At 45.9% G+C, this 17,858-nt stretch overlaps 1 protein-coding gene across 1 annotated transcript; it reads right to left on the bottom strand.

Moving 5' to 3' along the window:
* Positions 1-512: 512 nt before the first annotated feature.
* On the bottom strand, positions 513-17,130 carry TMEM269 (transmembrane protein 269). The gene is made up of 7 exons (XM_058552139.1): positions 16,291-17,130; positions 14,942-15,047; positions 11,763-11,901; positions 8,017-8,114; positions 7,211-7,354; positions 6,371-6,571; positions 513-2,898 (listed from the first exon to the last, which is right to left on the bottom strand). The coding sequence occupies exons 1-7, from the start codon at positions 16,303-16,305 to the stop codon at positions 2,762-2,764; spliced, it is 840 nt and encodes a 279-aa protein (XP_058408122.1). The 5' UTR covers positions 16,306-17,130; the 3' UTR covers positions 513-2,761.
* Positions 17,131-17,858: the final 728 nt, after the last annotated feature.

Here is a 17,858-nt window from a genome sequence, read left to right as displayed (position 1 = left end):
TTTGGCCAGAGCAATTAGGCAAGAAAAAGGAATAAAAGGAATCCAAATAGGTAACGAAGAAGTGAAACTCTCACTATTTGCAGATGACATGATTGTATATATAGAAAACCCTAAAGAATCTGTTGGAAAACTGTTAGAAACAATCAACAACTACAGCAAAGTTGCAGGGTACAAAATCAATCTACAAAAATCAGTTGCATTTCTATATGCTAATAATGAACTAACAGAAAGAGAGCTCAAAAAGATAATACCATTTACAATTGCACCAAAAAGAATAAAATACCTAGGAATAAATCTTACCAAGGAGGTGAAGGACCTATACAATGAGAACTACAAGACATTATTGAGGGAAATCTACGATGACATAAAGAAATGGAAAGATATCCCATGCACGTGGATTGGAAGAATAAACATAGTTAAAATGTCTATATTACCTAAAGCAATCTACAGATTCAATGCAATCCCAATCAGAATCCCAATGACATTCTTTACAGATATAGAAATAGGCTTAGAGAGGTTAAACCTTTTGTTCAAGATCACAGAGCTGAAGAAAAGTAGCAGAATTCTCAGTCACTTGATTCTGCTCACAAGACACAAGGAGTAGTACTACAGGTCAGGTAAGGTGGACCAGGACGGAAATCTACACCCGCATCGCAAGTGTAGGGCCAGCAGAGCTGCCTAGAATCAGGAACTAGACCCCTCTGACTTCATTTATTCATCTGAGAAGTATATTTTTAAAGTGTTGGCCTTCCCACTTGTTCCTAAGATCTGTTCTATTTCAGAACATTTTATTTATTTTTTTTTTTTTTATTTTAGAACGTATTGTATTTTAGCTGTTCTATTTTTGCATTTTTATTTCTAACTGAGGAAGTAAAGGCGTTGAATGGTTAGCACGAGCATCCCTTGATGCTGGAGCCAGTGTAGGAGTGTAGCCTTACTTTAACAGAGTCGGAAGGAAGCACACAACCCTCTGTTAGATCAAGAGGCTCTCAGCTGACCTGTAACTATCCTCATGTCACCAATCTACAAAAAGCTTGAGCCAATGAAGTATGAATTAGTATTGCTACAAACAAAGCACAATTTATACATCCAAATGGGTATTTTCCTTTTCAAAGCAGTCCTTTTGGGGGTCTACATATTTATTTTAACTCTGCTTCTGTCACTCAAAATGGACATGGAAATCCTCTTTCAGAATTACATCTCCTTCCTTTGAACATAGTTTCAAGTTTTAGAAACAGCCAGAAGTCATTTGAGGCCAAATCTGACAATGAATGTGATTTAAGAATAGGACATCATAGGCTAATCTTAAATATTAGGTTTTTGGACTAAATTTGGTGGGTCAGAGTAAAAAAAATATTTTTTGAGCACCTACTATGTCTAGGCAATGTGCTGGGTGCTGGCCTCTCAGAGCTTATGTGAAGACAGTTCTCGAATTGGAGTTCCTACACGACTTTGATGAAGGGTAGCATCACTGAAATGAGCATTGAAGGACATCACACTGAAATGTCTGAGCCCATGTATATTTCTAAGATTCTCACTACATGATAGTAACCTTGTATAGAACTCACTAGAATGCACAACTAAATCAATTCATCTCCAAAGTCAACATTTTTGAGCACCAGGCTCTGTGGCAGCCAGCGGAAATACAAAAACATAAATTGAAGGAATGTAAAATCTAGTGGGACACAGACGTATTCATCTAATTATGAAAAAATATAAATGATATAGCAGAGAGATGAATAGAGGACAGTGGGGAAGAGGAAGGACTTATCTGGTCCTTTAAAGCCAAATCATAGTAATATGGACTTCTTCGGATTTTTATCTTTAAAACCTAATTTTAGATTTAATGCGTATTTGCCACATACGTTGTTCTGCAATCTTCAAGAAGTTAGAGCTGAGGTAAGAGGTGCTCTGGTGCCCTAGTTGAGGAAGGGGCAGAACTAGCCAACCATCCTTCGGTGTACCATCTGGAGGAAGAAAATCCAGAGGCAGTGCTGGGGGGTTGTTGCCTTCAGTGGACCTAAGTTCTGTTTGAGGTGCAACTTTAGGGTTCCATACAATATTGTTTATTTCTATTTGATTTGGATTTTAGAAGATGAAGTAGCATTTGAATATCTAGACTTTAGTATTTTAAAGCTTAGGAAAAAAACCACACAAAGAGATCCTAGAAACCAAATGATGTCCTCAAGCGGCCAATATGTCTAGTCTCTAAACAAAGCAAAAGGCAGAAGCTTTGATTGTTGAAACACAGAATTTTAAGTTACAAAATCCCACACACATTCAAACTGGGCAACATGATTGTCCTGTGATTGCTCTGATCTACAGAGCCAGAAACTGTAAGTTTAAGAAATGCTTAAGTGAGCCCCACCCCACCACTGGAGTAACTACCATCAAACAAGGCCAAGCTGGAGGCTATACCAATTCTGAAGGGTCTCACCCCTCTCCTAGGGGTTAACCATAGTGCACAAGGTCACTCAGCTGAAAACAAAGCTGGAACTCAAACCTGGCCCAAATTTAGGTTGGAAAAAATTCTGTTCTACATGACATAAACAACTATTGTCCCCAAGGGATTCAGAATGCTGAATAAAGAGGAAGAAGTGAAGGCCGCTGGCCCTACTGTGAGTTGCTCTGGTTCAAGGTAATATGTATCTTGCACATGCACAACATAGGGACAAGGAAAGATTTAGTGAGGATACAGCAGGGCTTGGCCCAACATGCTGGCACAAACCCCACAGAGGCTAGTGGGAGTTAGTAGAGCTGGTTAGTTTCTTCTGTGCTGCAGCCTAAGACACGCTGCCTTGCCCCATAGAGCTTCTGGAAAGAAGATGTAGGAGAGCGACCACACCAGGCAGTAGAAAGCAGTTAGCGAAAATGGAGACAAAAATAGCATGATGACACCTGGAAGAAGAAAAAAGGCAAACACTCAATTTTTATGAAGCTCTCTTACGCTCTCTTTCCACCCTCTGTTCTCCTGTCTCCATCCTTCCATCCTTCAGTTTTTATTCATAGTGCCTAAGAAACAAAAACCAATGAGACATGAGCCCTGCCTTTAAGTTTTGTCTATATGTAACTAGACAATTATAAGCTAATGTAATCTCAGGTTCCATTTTGTAAAATTCAGATCAGAACTCAGTCTTAGCCAAGAATAAATATGAGTTGCCCAGATCTCCTGTTAGAAAATATATATATATTCCTAACTGTTTGAAATTTAGCATGTGATAGTGGCCAATGCAATATTACACGTATGCCGAGAAGAGTTAGCATAGCAGGCCTGAGACTGCTATCCTAAGAAAGGCCTGCTTGCAAGCTTGGCCCTTAGCTGGTGTCTGGAAGCTTGAATAGTAAACAGTTCCCTACAACAATATAAAACTTTCCCTAACTGTAGGAGTGGCTCACTGTGCCTGGACTGTTTGTACAAGCAAGGTGGTTTATGTTGAACACTGATTTCCTTCTGTGGAAGTCTGGGACTTTGGTACGTGCTAGGCAGAGGGCACCTATGTGTCCAGTCCCTATAAACACTTGGGGCACTGAGTCTCTAAAGAGCTTCTGGGTAGACAAAACTTCACATGTGTTGTCACAATTCAGTGCTGGAGCCATTAAGTGTGTCATGTGTGACTCCACTGGGAGAGGACCCTTGGTAGCTGGTGCCTGGTCCTCTCCACACTTTGCCTCTTTCACCTTCCCTTGCTGATTTTTACTTGGTTTCCTTTTGCTGTAATAAATCTTAGTCCTGAGTACAACTCTATGCAGAGTCCTGTGAGTCCTCCTGGAGAATCATGGAAACTGGGGGTGGTCTTGGGGGACCCCCAACACAATTTGAATCTCAGATTCACCACCAAGAGGCAAAAGGGCACCAACACTTGTGGAATATCTACTTTGCACTAGACATTCTGCTAAGTATGTTACAAAATTTATTTCATTTACATTTCACAATAATTCTGTGATTTAGAATTAAGCCTATTTTTCAGATGAGGAAACAGAGGGATATAACCTGATTCAAACCCATGTCTGCCTGACTCTTCAAAACTACACAGTTACACTGCCTCAGAGAGCTCAAAAAGAGGACAGAAGAGTATGGGCCAACAGCATCGCCACGGGAATAACCACCATGTATTCCTCAAGAGCATCAGAACATATGGTCTGACAGAAGACCACCTCTAGGGGTAAGAAGCAGTTACAGAGATGTATTGGAACTTTGGAATACTACATTTCGAGAACAGTCATTGATCTGTTGAGACAATGAGACAATATTTTAAACCAGAGTTGTCCTGGAAAACTTGAGACACAAGGTCTCAGTAGCCATAGGCCAGCTTCTCAGAGGTACAGAGCTCTGTGGGGGAAACAGGACCTCAGTCTAGAAAGGTGATTGGCTGCACTCCAGGTAAGAGTAATATCCACAAGAGCCATTTTGAAATCTGTCCAGTAGGGCTCTGGTATTAACTGGTGTCAAAATCTGTGAAGTGCAGTTTCCTCCTCTACTCACACAGCAAAGGCAATCTGAGGAAGGCTAAGGCCAAATGTTTGGTTTATTTCGAGAAGAGAGGATCAGTGGGGTCTACAGGAGCAAAGAACATTATGGGAAATACTGTTACTCTGAGATAGAAGAAGGGGAGGTGGAGAGAAGGAGGAGGCTAGAAATTTCCATTTACAGGACACCTCTGTGCCAGAGGATTTATCTACATTATCTCATTTAATCTTAGGAATTCTGCAAGGCAGGGATTATTGGCTTCATTGTATAGATGAAGAAAACTGAGCTCAGAACAGCAAGGCAATGAGCCCAAGTTCATGCAACTAATACGTGCTGGAGTTAGAACTTGACCTCAGGTCTGTTTGGCTTCAAATCCAGACTCTTCTCACCACTCTTCTGCCTCTGCCACCTGGGGCACAGGAGAAGCCAGTGCCTATAACTTGGACGGGGTTGTTGGTGCTGATGTTGAACCTAAAGGGGAAGGTCAGGCTGGACCCTACAAACCAGAGTGGACCAAACAAGGGAATAAAGGAAGAAACTGAGCATCCCCACAGATGTTCGTCTTGTTTACCAGACCAGGACCAGGTGTGACCAGGACCTCAGGGACTGGAACCCATCACTCAGTTGCTTTAGCCCCAGACCTGCTTCCTCGATATTGATTCTATTTCCAGTATTTATCTCAAATCTCTTGTTTTCCACCACCACCATCACCTCTCATCTGAGAAAAAGTTGGTTTTCTTACTTCAATTCTCAGTCTCCTACAATCTATTCCCTACATTACAGTCAAAGTGCTCATTTAAAACTGTTGCCCAGAAATCCCTTCAGAGGCTTTTCATTTGCCTTTAAGATCAAATCCCAAATCCTGCAGTGTGCGCACTGGCTTCAGTGTCACTAGCCCTCTCTCAGCAAGTTCCAGCCACACTGCTGCACTATTGCATCGAGCACTTTCTTGCCTCAAAGCCTCCACAAAATACTGTTTCCTCTTCTGAACCACTTGTCCTACCCACCTGGTCAATCATCCTGCAGGTTTCATTTTTCAAATTTTTTCCAATTTTATTGATGTAATCGACATATAACATTGTATTAGTCCAAGATATAGACCATAATGATTTGATATATGTACATATTACAACATGATTACGACAATAAGTTTGGTTAACATCAATCGTCTCACATAGTTACAAATTTTTTTTCTGGTGATGAGAACTTTTAAGATCTGCTCTCCTAGCAACTTTCAAATATACAATATGGTATTGTTAACTGTAGTCATCATGCTGTACCTTACATCCCCAGAACTTATTTATCTTATAACTGGAGTTTTTACCTTTTGACCACTCTCACCCAGGTTTCATTTAAATGTCACCTCCTTAAGGATCTTTTCCCACCCTTCAGGTCATCCCAGTCTAAAAAATTAGGTCACCCTCTGACACCCTCTCAGAGCACCTTGTATTTCACAACACATCAAAACTATACATTTCCAGTTATTTCTGCCATTATTTGTTTTGTGTCTGTCTCCCCTATCAGACTGTAAATCCCAAGGCAGGAAGTATTTGTATAGTTTACCAATTTGATTCCCAGTACTTGGCATATGGTAGATGTTTCCTAAATTCCTACTGAACTCAACAACATTCAACAAATATTTATTGAGCATCTACTATGTGATTGGCACAATTCTAGGTACTGGGGATTATAGCATGAATAAAAGACAGTCCTCTACTGGGGGCAGCTTTATTGTTATAGACAATAAACAAGTAAACATATGTCAGATGATGATAAATTCTGTGGAGAGAAATAAAGCAGGGTAAGGGAGCTGGGGAGTGCTGGGAGAGGTGCAGGGTGGCCATGAGCAGCAGTGACCACACACGACCACTAGTGACATTTGAGAGCAGTACTTTCACTCACCTCCCAGATAAACCATTTTTTTCCAGTTCTCAGACTCCAGGATTTCATCATGTGGGTAGTGGCTTTGGTCCATCATGAATAGAATCATGAGTGAGGCCATGCAAGAGAGGATGAAAGTGTTGCCTTTGATCAGAAGGGAGGTGGAGGCCAAAACACAGGAAGCATAGGGGCAAGGTAGTCCCTTGTATGCAGAGGGAATGCCTGCCAGGGGAAGAAAAAATGGGAATTAGCTGCTTCCCACTGTTCTCAAGGAATATACGTGAAGCAAGCCCCTCTCTCTTTGGGTCTTCCCCGCCCCACACTCCAAACAGCCCTAATTGCCCGGGCAGTGGCAGGCTGTAAAGCATTCAGTTATTCACAGAGATACTTTGTGGGTTTTACATTGGATCCCCAGGGTAAAGCAGGCAGCTAGGACCAGATGTGTGCCCTGGCCCTAGGAAGCCTCTGTAGAAGGGTCCTCTGAGATGTTCTCGTCTGCATCTGCACTGCCTTGTGTGCAGGCAAGAGATCTGCTCTTGCCAGAGCTGTTACTCCATCTGTTCTGGGAAACTGGATATGACATCTAGTTCTCGAGTCTGTGAATCTATGTGCTCCACCCAAAGGGCACAGTGAGAAAAAGGCACAGCTGGTCCAAACCAAGGGTCCCCGTCCCCCAGACCAGGGCTCTGCCAATGCATCCTGCAGCCTCCAGTGTGCCTGGGGCAGGGAGAAGGCAGGAAGAGGAATCCGTTAAGGGAAGGAGAGGAGGCAACTACTGCACCCCAGGCTTCCAGCAACCGACAGCTCCTCCGCTCTGTGGTTCCCTTCCCTCAGCCACAAGGCAGCCTGGGTTCCACTCACCAGTTGAATAAAAACACAGGCGGAAAGAAGCAGCTAACACATAGATGATGGCCAGGAACCCGTTCAGAGCCCCATTCACGCCTAGGAGCAGGGCTGAGGCCAGGCCAAAGGTGGTGAAGACAGCAAAGTCATTCAGCTCAGCTCCTGCTCCAGAAGGCCAAAGTTAGAACAACTTACACTCACATGTCTTATACCTTAGTCCCCTCTGGGAGGGAGCTGGAGTGGTGACAAACAGGGTCCTGAGGTCTCAGAGAGCAATAGCTGCTCTTCCTGGGGTGGTCTGGGGTCCCCTCCTGTCTCTGCCTCAGACTGACCATGTGGCCAGAGGCGAGTCTTTCCCTGTTCAGGTCTTAGTGTTCCCATCCTTTACCAGGCAAGGGTTGGACTACAACTGGATACAAATTGATAAGCTATGGAACCCCTTTTTCAAGCAAAATCTTACGTAGAAATATTTTATTGTATTTTAAACCAGCTGCTCTGCTTGGGGTAATTTTTCATTTCCCCCCACCACAGCCACCACTCCCACTCCCGATTCCTGGACCAGCCCTGAACAGGGAGGCAGGGCAGATATGGATGCTGAAAGCAAGGACAAGGACGGCCAAAGATCAATAAGTGAGCCAGCAGAGGAGCTAGATCTAAACTGTGGGACTCCCAAACTCCTGTTCTAGGGCTGCTCCTACTGTACTCGGAGAGATGTGAACAGGAGTGGTGACTGATGAAGGCCTGTGGATGTTAGAGGATGGAGGAGGGAACCTGAGATGGATGCTCCTGGGGTCAGGGATAAGGGGTCTGAGGCCTGGACTCACCTGATTTGGAGCAGATGTTGAGGTGTCTGGTCACTGCCCTGACTGCCGTGTCTAATAGGAAGCTCATCAGAAGCATCCAGGAAGCACAGTGGGACTTCCTAAAGTGCAGGCCAGCAGGTCCAAACAGGGCAGCTCGTTCATAGTCTCCACTGGACAACCACTCCGCACACTCCCAATATACTTCCTACACTTGCACACACACACTCCTGCAAGTTCCCCACATTCACATCCATTCTAATATACACAGCTTTATGCACCACACACACACACACACACACACACACATGTACATACACCCTCCCTCACACATATCTACATCCCTTCCATACTCTCAACCCATAGTTTTAAAGGGGTGCCATGAACCCCCTAAGTGATCTCCAAGGTCTCTTCCAACTCTAAAGTACAGGCATATTTGATGGCACAGGGGTCCTAGGTTCTAGTCCAGACCCTGCAACTGTCTCACTCTGAATTCTCAGATAACTCAGTCCTTCTTTAGGCCTCTCTTCTTCCATTGTAAAATGAGGGATTTGTGCCAAATGATTGCTTTAATAGCTATAGACCTATTCAGATGATCTATTTCTCCTAGTGTGAGTTTTGGTAGCTTATGTCTTTAAAGGAATTGGTCCATTTCACTTAGGTTATCAAATTTGTGGGTATAGAGTTGTTCATAATAGTCTTTTATTATACTTTCAATGTCCATGGGATCAGTAGTGATGGCTCTTCTTTCATTTCTGATATTGGTGATTTGTGTCTTCTCTCCTTTTTTCTTGGTTAGGCTGGCTAGAGGCTTATCGATTTATTGATCTTTTCAAAGAGTCAGCTTTTGCTTTCATTGATTTTCTCTACTGATTTCTTGTTTCCAATTTCATTAATGGCTGATCTCATTTTTATTATTTCTTTTCTTCTGCTTACTTTGGATTTAATTTGTTCTTCTTTTTCTAGTTTCCTAAGGTGGAAACTAACATTATTGATTTTAGATCTTCCTTCTTTTAAATTTTCTTTAAGACTTTATTTTTTAGAGAAGTTTTAGGTTTACAACAAAATTGAGAGGAAGGTACAGAGATTTCCCATATACTCCCTGCTCCCACATATGCACAGCCTCCCTCATTATCAACATCACTCATCAGAGTGGTACATTCTGGTTCTTTGTACATACTGAGGATGAACCTGCACTGACACATCATAGTCACCGCAAGTCCATAGTTTACTTTAGAGTTCACTCTTATATATTCTATGAGTTTGGACAAATGTCTAGTGACATATATCCCTCACTAAAATATCATACAGAGTATTTTCACTGCTCTAAAAATCCTCTGTGCTCTGCCTATTCGCTTCCCCCCACCCTCCCTTGGCAACCACTAATCTTTTTACTGTCTCCATATTTTTGCCTTTTCCCTAATGTCATATAGTTGGAATCATATAGTATGTAGCCTTTTTTTGGCTTCTTTCACTTAGTAATGTGTATTTAAGTCTCCTCCATGTCTTCTCATGGCTTGATAGCTCATTTCTTTTTAGCACTGAGTGATATCCCATTGTCTGGATGTACTACAGTTTATTTATCCATTCACCTACTGAAGGACATCTTGGTTGCTTCCAAGTTTGGGCAATTATGAATAAAACATTACAAATATTCAAGTGCAGGTTTTTGTGTGGACTTAGTTTTCAATTCATTTGGATAAACACCAAGCCGTGTGATTGCTGAATCATATGTTAAGAGTATGTTTAGTTTTGTAAGAAACTACCAAACTGTCTTCCAAAGTGGCTGTACCATTATACATTCCCACCAGCAGTGAATGAGAGTTCCTGTTGCTCCACAACCTCAACGTGAATTTGTGTTGTCATGTTCTGGATTCTGGCTGTTCTAAGAGGTGTGTAGTGGTATCTCATTATTATTTTAATTGGCATTTCCCTGATGACATATGATGTGGAGCGTCTTTTCATGTGCTTATTTGCCATCTGTATATCTTCTTTGGTGAGGTGTCTTTTAAGGTCTTTGGCCCATTTTTAATTGGGTTGTTTGTTTTCTTATTATTGAATTTAAAGCTTTATATATTTTTAATTATAGTCCTTTATCAGATGTATCTTTTGCAAATATTTTCTCCCAGTCTGTGGCTTATCTTCTAACTCTCTTGATGTTGTCTTTCGCAGAGCAGATTCCTTTTCTAAAGTATGCATTCAATGCTATAAATTTCCTTCTAAATACTATTTTCACTGCATCTCACAAATTTTGATAAGTTGTATTTTCATTTTCTTTTAGTTCAACGTACTTTTAATGTCTTGAGACAACTTCTTTTATCCATGTATTATTTAGAAGTGTATTGTTTAACTTCCATGTATTTTGGATTTTCCAGCTATCTTTCTGTTATTCATTTCTAGTTTAATTCCATGTGGTCTGACAGCACACTGTGTATGATTTCTATTCTTTTAAATTTGTTGAAGTGTGTCTGACAGCCCAGAATGTTGTCTATCTTGGTGAGCTTGAGAAGAATGTGTATTCTGGTGGTGTTGGATAAAGTATTCTATAAATATCAATTAGATCCAGTTGATTGATGGTGCTGTTCAGTTCAACTATATCCTTACTGATTTTCTGCCTGCTGGATCTGTCAATTACTGATAGAGGGGTGTTGAAATCTCCAACTATGATAGTGGATTTGTCAGTTTCTCCTTGCAGTTCTATCAGATTTTCTTATGTATTTTGATGCTCTAAATGATATCCAAGATCTCTTTCAGACTCTACATTCAAGGATTCTATCCTTCTGTCCAGCACATGCTCCCAGACCCCTCTGAAAGCAGCCACCACAGTCTCAGGCAAACCTGCCCTAGAAGGCCATTCCCAAGTCTACACTTGGATTGCAACCCTTAGGTGGCTCAGCAGAAGGAAACAGAGAGCCTCACCCCAGACCTCAGCTGTCCCCAAACCAACTCAGTATTTCCTTTGTTTAGACCCATACTATGTGTCTAAAGGGAACTGGGCCCACCCTAAAAACTACACTCCTAGAAGATTAGGCTGAACTAGGAAGATAGAGACTTCCTGCTGCAGGTACACCCCACTTAATGAGATGCCAAAAACCCAGACTTAGAGAATCATTAAATTTTCAAACTGGAAGGGCACTTAAACATCATCAGGTAAAATCATCTTATTTTATGGATGGAAACAGATCCAGAGAAGTCACTTGCTGATGGTGATAGAGAATCAAACAGATTAGGAGGATGTTATTTGCATTATAAAAGATTTACCTTTAAAGAGCTGATTTGCCAAGGCATTGAAATATGATTCAATTTATAGAAATATAATTTGCTTACAACTTTTTGGGAGCCCATATATACATCTCAGGTTTTCCAGTGCCAATTGCAAATATTCCACCAGATCATATGTTCTAATTTAAGAACCAGAAAATTTGAACAGTAGCCTGCCTACCTAAAGATTGGGTAAAGACTCCCAGAATAGGATCTCTTGATTTTCTCATAAAAACTACTCTAGATTGCCATAGCTGGAAAGAACTATGGAGATCATAGTGCAAGCTCCTTGTTTTAAAGGTGGAGAAACTGAGGCTCAGAGATGTGACCTAGCCAAGGTCACATATCAGGCTGGTGGTAGAACTGAGGCTAGGATCTTGGTCCCTTGACTCCCGACCACTGCACTTTCTCCTGCCCCCAGTTGATCCCTATGCCTCAGTGCCTGGCTCTCTAGACTCCTCCCTGCTTCCCTCATGCAGTTGGCTCCAGCTCTTGCTGCCCAGACATACTTGCAGAAGCTGCAGAAGATGGAGAAGAGCCCCAGGATCATGTTTGCCAGGGACAAGGCACTGGTAACATCCTTCCAGGAAAATTCACTCATCTGGGGGTGGCTCTTGTTGTCAGTCAGGAAGAAACCGGTGTGCTGACCTGGGGCCCAGCGGAGAGGGGCAAGGGGTTCCCAAGGTCAAAGAGTCCCAAAAGAGGCTTCCAGCAACCAGGTAGCTCCTGCTCCCCCAGACCTCATCCCACAAATGCACTCTTCCAACACTGTTTCACTGGCTGGAATGGGGAGACAGGAGGTAGATGGAGGAGACCCAGCAGGTAAAGCACAAAGGTGCTGAGGGTGAGTATCTTGGGAAAGCTCAATAGCAAAGCAAGTGAACCAGCACAACCATGGTTTCCATCCCCTCTCTGACTGCACTCTTTGCCCTAGAGCACAGACCTCCCTCCAGCCCATATGTTGACCCTCCTGGCACCTCCATGGCCCAGGGTACAGGGAGTATGGACCGTCCCCCATCTGAGAGATGAGCCTTTTGTCATAGAGCCCTTTGTCAGAGATGAGCCCCCCATTTTTTAAATTACAAAGCTACTTCTAATACTTTGGAGTATATTAAATAATACTTTTAATAATCATTAAACAATACTTTTAATATGCAGGAATAAAAAACACTGGGAAGGGGTAACCCCCTCATCCCAGGAGTGGCCCAGAGAGAGAGAGGCTACCTGAGGGGAAGGAAGCACAAAAGGGACCTGCTGCAGACTCAGATGCCTCTGTCCTGCAGGCCACACTCACTTTCCCAGAAGGACAGGGCTGCGGCTGAAGTGCCCCCAGCTCCTGCTTCTGACAGGCCCCGACCAGAAGAGCAGGCTCAGTTCCAACAGGGGAGGAGATGAGAAACACAAAATGAATATGGACAGCACGAAATAGTTCACAAGGCACTTTTCACTATATCCTCTCTTCTGATCCTGACGGCCCGGGAGATGGCGCTATGGTTCTCCCCATTTCATGAACGAGGACACAAGTTCAGAGAAATGGAGTGACTGGCTCAAAGTCACATACTAGGTGAGTAGAACCTAATCCCACCTGTTTGATTCTAAGTCTGTTGCTGCTTCTGCTTGGGGCATAGATTTCAGGAGGAAGTTTGTGGGATAGGGCATGAGGAGCTCAGTTGGCTAGCCCTGCTGGCAGCTTCAGCCTCCCCAGGTGGGGGCAGGCCCTGCCGGGCCCTCCCCTCCTCCCAGCCTCTCTCTGGCCCTGCCCATTTTCACAGCCTGCCTGTCTCTGCTTTTACTCGAAGACCAAACATGCTCACTCCTCACACAACAACTGCTTGTGAAACTAAGTTTCTTTCGGAGAAAGAGCCCCAGTGCTCTCTGAGACAGCGAAGCCCCACTGGCTGGTACAAATACGCTACCCACAAACAGGAATCCTGCACTTGAGTAGAACAGACAAGCTCCAAGGTGTTTCCGTGTCTGTCTCCTCCTTCAAGCCTCACCCACTTTAGAGGCCAGGAAGCTGAGACCCTGCCTCCCCTCGGCCCCTCGGCACAGCCCCAGGCCCTTTCGATCTGGGCACCAGTTAAGAAAAATCATGGTGCTTTCCCATAAATCCTGCCACCGAGATGTCAGAGGCTGGGAGGAGGCTGGACATTTGGGACTGGAGTTTAGCAGGGCTGCACTGTGGGGCCCTCCACTCCCACAGGCGAGCCTCATTCACCAACGGGTCTCAGCAGCTACACCGCCAAAGCCATCAGGACTCCTGAGACCTTATCAGGCCAGAGACCCTCAGAACCTAAGACAGGAAGTAATGTGAGCCAAAGAAATCTGGGAAGGGAGTGGGGGACAAAGGACTGGCTGCATACTCCCTCCCCAGGAACCTCTCCCTCCCAGTCTCTCCTGGGCCTCAAGGGCTGACCCCAGCAAGACCAAACACCTCTGTCCCAGCCTAGCCCACTGTTGCCTGGAAGAGCCGCATCCCGGCATCTCCGCTTCTCAGAGACGGTCAGCAGAGGCCTGGGGCATGTTTACCAATTCCCAGACACACCTCACCTGTACTACTGCACAGCTATTTTCTTTAATTAATGATTAATTATCTACTATATTATCTATTTCATTCACAAAGCACTTTCACCTCTATGGTTTCCATTGGCCCTGTGAGGTCTGCCAGGTAAGGGTTAATGTTCCTACTTGCCAGGTAAGGCAAAGAAGACTCACAGAGGGGAAGAACCTTGTTCAAGGTTACTCTAGAAGTGGCAGAACAAGACTTACAACCTCACTCTGAGTGTCCTTACCTCTGTACTCTGCTGTCTACCAACCAACAGAACTGAGCATTGTATTTGTTATAGGCTCAGACTCAGCTAGGTGCTGGGGAAAACCCTTGGTCCCTGCCCTCACAGAAATTATAGCCTATCCAGGAAAATAAGACTCATGCATGCATGTGGAGACTTACACACTATGTTCGTGGTGGTACCTCATCTTACGGATGGGGCAACTGAGGTTTCAGGATAGTTAAGAAACTTGTTTCAGTAAACGGTGGAGCCAGGATTTGAATTGGGCCTCCTCTTTCCCAATTAAATGCTATTTTCAGCATAACACACAGATCTCAGGTGTAAAAGGATATAGACCTGAAAGTAAGGGCTATAGAAATCCAGAGAAAAGAGGAACAATCCATTCATTCAGCAAAAATTTGGTCATGAGCAAGATTTTGTGCCTGGTGCTTGGGACAGAGAAGATGAAGACCTGGTCTCATCTCTCAAGGAGCTCAGTCTAGCAGAGATATGCAACCCTGCACAGGAGAGGCGAAGTGGTCAGGCTGCTACGGGAGCACAGAAGAGGGGTCCAGCCTGCCGGGGGCCCGGAGAAGCCTTCTCAGAAGAGAAAGTCAGAGCTGCAGCATTACACAGCAGTGGCCTGCAGGACTAGATCACGTCACTCCCCAGCTTCCTGGAAGCTGTCAGTGGCTCCCCAGTGCCCTCGGGGTGGAGCACAATTCCTTCATTTGGTATACACGCGCTTCATGATGACGCCCTGCTCAGCTCTCAGCCTCCTCTCTCTATTGCCCCTTGACCCCTTCTCTGGCCCTCCCTCTGGTCTTGGGTTGGGTAGTGGTCCTCCTTGGGAATTCTGACACCCCCCTCGAGCCTGGGAGGTGCTCCTCCTCTGCATTGCCACATATCCTCATGCTCACCGTGTGACACTTGGCACTCTGCATTGGCACTGCCTAGCTTGTCTTCCTCCACTACGGGGGAAGCCACTTGAGTGCTGACCGAGGTCCTCTGTGCCCAGCGTGAGGCCTGACAACAGAAATTGTTCAATGATGGTTAAATTAATAGAGTTCGTCACTCTGGCGCTTCCCTGAGGTCCTCTCACTGCACCAAATCACTTCTCTCCCCTGCATCAAAGACCGTTTAGTTTGTCCCCCAAGAAGCTTTCTCAAACGAACTCTCAACAATCCAGCCCCTTCAACACACGCAGCATCTACCCCAAGCTCATGGTCTCCCATTTGCTCACTAAAAAAATGTTTGCTGATGCCAGCTTTGTGCCAGGCCTGTGTGTTCTGGGGACAGAGAGACCAAGACCCAGGCTGCACCCTCAAGAAGCTCGAATGGACTCTAGTAAGGGAGGCAGATGTGTGTAGACAATGAAGGCAGCATGGCAAGTGTTGTGTTGGACAAAGGGATGTCCAGTTGCTGTAGGTGCACAGGGAAAAAGGAGACTAAGCGCGGGGGAGGGGGAAGGTTTCACTATGTGATATTTACGGAGCGTCTCTAAGGATGAACAAAGTGGAGGCCTTCTTGGCAAAGGGATTTGCAGTTGCAAAAGAACAGTGAGGAGGCTGGACCCCAGAGACAGAGGGGAGTGAGGGGAGGCCAAGTTGGCAGGGAAGCCACAGCTGGTGACATGCCCATGTGACCTTGAATTGCAGCCCGTGGGTAGGCAATGAGGTTTAGGAAGGGGTGTTGGGAGTTGGGGGTGACCCACAGGGAAAAACTGAAGGAAAGGAAACCAGCCATGAGACTGGTGAGCGAGGAGAGAGATGTGAACGAGCGGAAATGGCGGGACGCCGGGATTGTTTGCGGAAGGAGAGGGGAGAGTCGAGTATGACCCGGTTTCTCAGGCAAGGAAGTGAATGGCGGTGCCGGTTCCTCGCCCGGAAAGCCGGGCACAGCACTGGAGTGAGGGTGCTCCGAGTGGAGGCCTCCAGCAGGCGGTGAGACACAGGGCACAGTCACTCTAGTCGGAGACGCCCCCCTCCCCTCTGCCCTGAAGGTCAACATCACCCCCCGGGAGCCGGCCTCTTCCGGAGGCTGGTCCGTCAGAACTGGAGAACCAGCGTTCCCCTCCCCGCCCTTCCCCGCCCGCTGTCCCGTGTCCTGGCCAGGCCTCGCTGGACGACGACGACGACGACGCCACCCCGGCGAAGATGGAAGAGATGGAGCCGGGGCTGGGCGCCCACACTTCGGGGCAGCTCCTCCCCCAGGGGCCTGGTCGCTGGCAGCACCCTGGGGAGGGACCTGCACCGCCGCGGATGCTCACCTGGGGACCAGACATTCCTGGATGGCGTGGGTGTCGCACTCCTTCCCCGCTTCCTGTGAGGTGGAGGCGGCCAGCCCAGGCGAGGGGGATCCGCGGTCCCAAGCCTCTCACCCGGGGCTCTTAGCTCACAATCCCCGAGAGGCAGGGGAGGGGCAGCGGGGCTTCAACTGGCGAGAAGAGGAGCCTCAATTTGCAGGGGATGCCTAGGTTTTTGTAGTAGGCCCTGCGGGGGCAATGGAGGGATCTGAGAGGAGAGGACTAGTCTCTCGATCGTGGGGAGTGTGGGAAGGCTTGGCAGGTGAGGAGACGAGAGTGCGCCGTGCGTCCCAATTCCCAATGAGGGAATTGGGACGACGAGGCTGTAAAGGGACGCTGGGGTCCCGACTGTGAAGGGCCCATAGAATGTAAGCTCCATGTGGGCAGAGCTTTTGCTATGTTTGGTTCACTGCTGGATCTTTGTGCCAATAAGAACGCTTGGGCTTATAGTAAGTACCCCCCACCCCACCCCAATATTTGTTGGATGAGTGACAAGCTGAGTAATTTACACTGGGTCCTGAAAATAGTAAATTTTAAGAAGGGAAGAGACGTGGTCAGGCTGGTTTAGAGAGATTATTCTGGCAGCCGGTGTGGAGGAAGGCTCTGTAAGACCGGGTGAGAGGGCCGGCCCTGTGGTTTAACAGTTAGGTGCACGCGCTCCGCTGCTGGCCGCCAGGGTTCGGATCCCAGGCACACACCGACGCACCGCTTCTCCGGCCATGCTGAGGCCGTGTCCCACATACAGCAACTAGAAGGATGTGCAGCTATGACATACAACTATCTACTGGGGCTTTGGGGGAAAAAAATAAATACATAAATAAATAGAATTATAAAAAAAAAAAAAAAAAAGACCGGGTGAGAGATGAGGGGCTGGAGCAGCGACATGTTATTGGACAGCAGCAGCAGGGAATGGGAAGAAGTAGCTGGACGAGGAGCCATTGTGAGATGTAATCCCAAGGGTGTGGGAGAGGGAGAGGAGAAGGTTAGAGCCTCTCTGAGGGCTCTCCATTTGGCAACTGGATGAATAGTGTGCTGCGGAAGGAAACTTGTCAGTATTGGGTAGGATCCCAGGCACCAGTTCTCACACCTGCCCCACATTCTCCAACCTGCCCTAGTGCTATGTTAGAGCAGCAACAGCCTCCAGGATCCCATAGGAGCATTAAGCAAAGAGGAGGGTGGAGCTAGGAGGTCAAGTGACACTTGGCCTCCCCTTGCAACCTGGAGGGGAAAAGAGGAGTACAGGATCTACCGTCCTAAGTGGCTGCCAGCCACCGGGCACTGCGCTCGGAGCTCTGCAGACATGATCATCTTACTGCATTTTCTCAAATTTCCCTGAGGTTAGTATTAGCATTCCCATTCTCCAGAAGAAGAAATGGGGGATTAGCTGATTTTACTGAAGGTTACACCATTCACAGAAACCTGAACACGGTCTGACACTCAAGTCAGACCTAAGGTGTCTGAGAGACTAAAAGGGAGAACAAGGATGGAGGCAACTAAAGGTGTGCTACGAGTCCCAGCCCAAGGGTCAGGCC

The sequence above is a fragment of the Diceros bicornis genome, chromosome 13 (genome assembly GCF_020826845.1).
Source record: "Diceros bicornis minor isolate mBicDic1 chromosome 13, mDicBic1.mat.cur, whole genome shotgun sequence".
NCBI lineage: Eukaryota > Metazoa > Chordata > Mammalia > Perissodactyla > Rhinocerotidae > Diceros > Diceros bicornis.
Note: the sequence above shows the minus strand (reverse complement) of the source record. Positions and strands in the feature narration are given on the sequence as shown.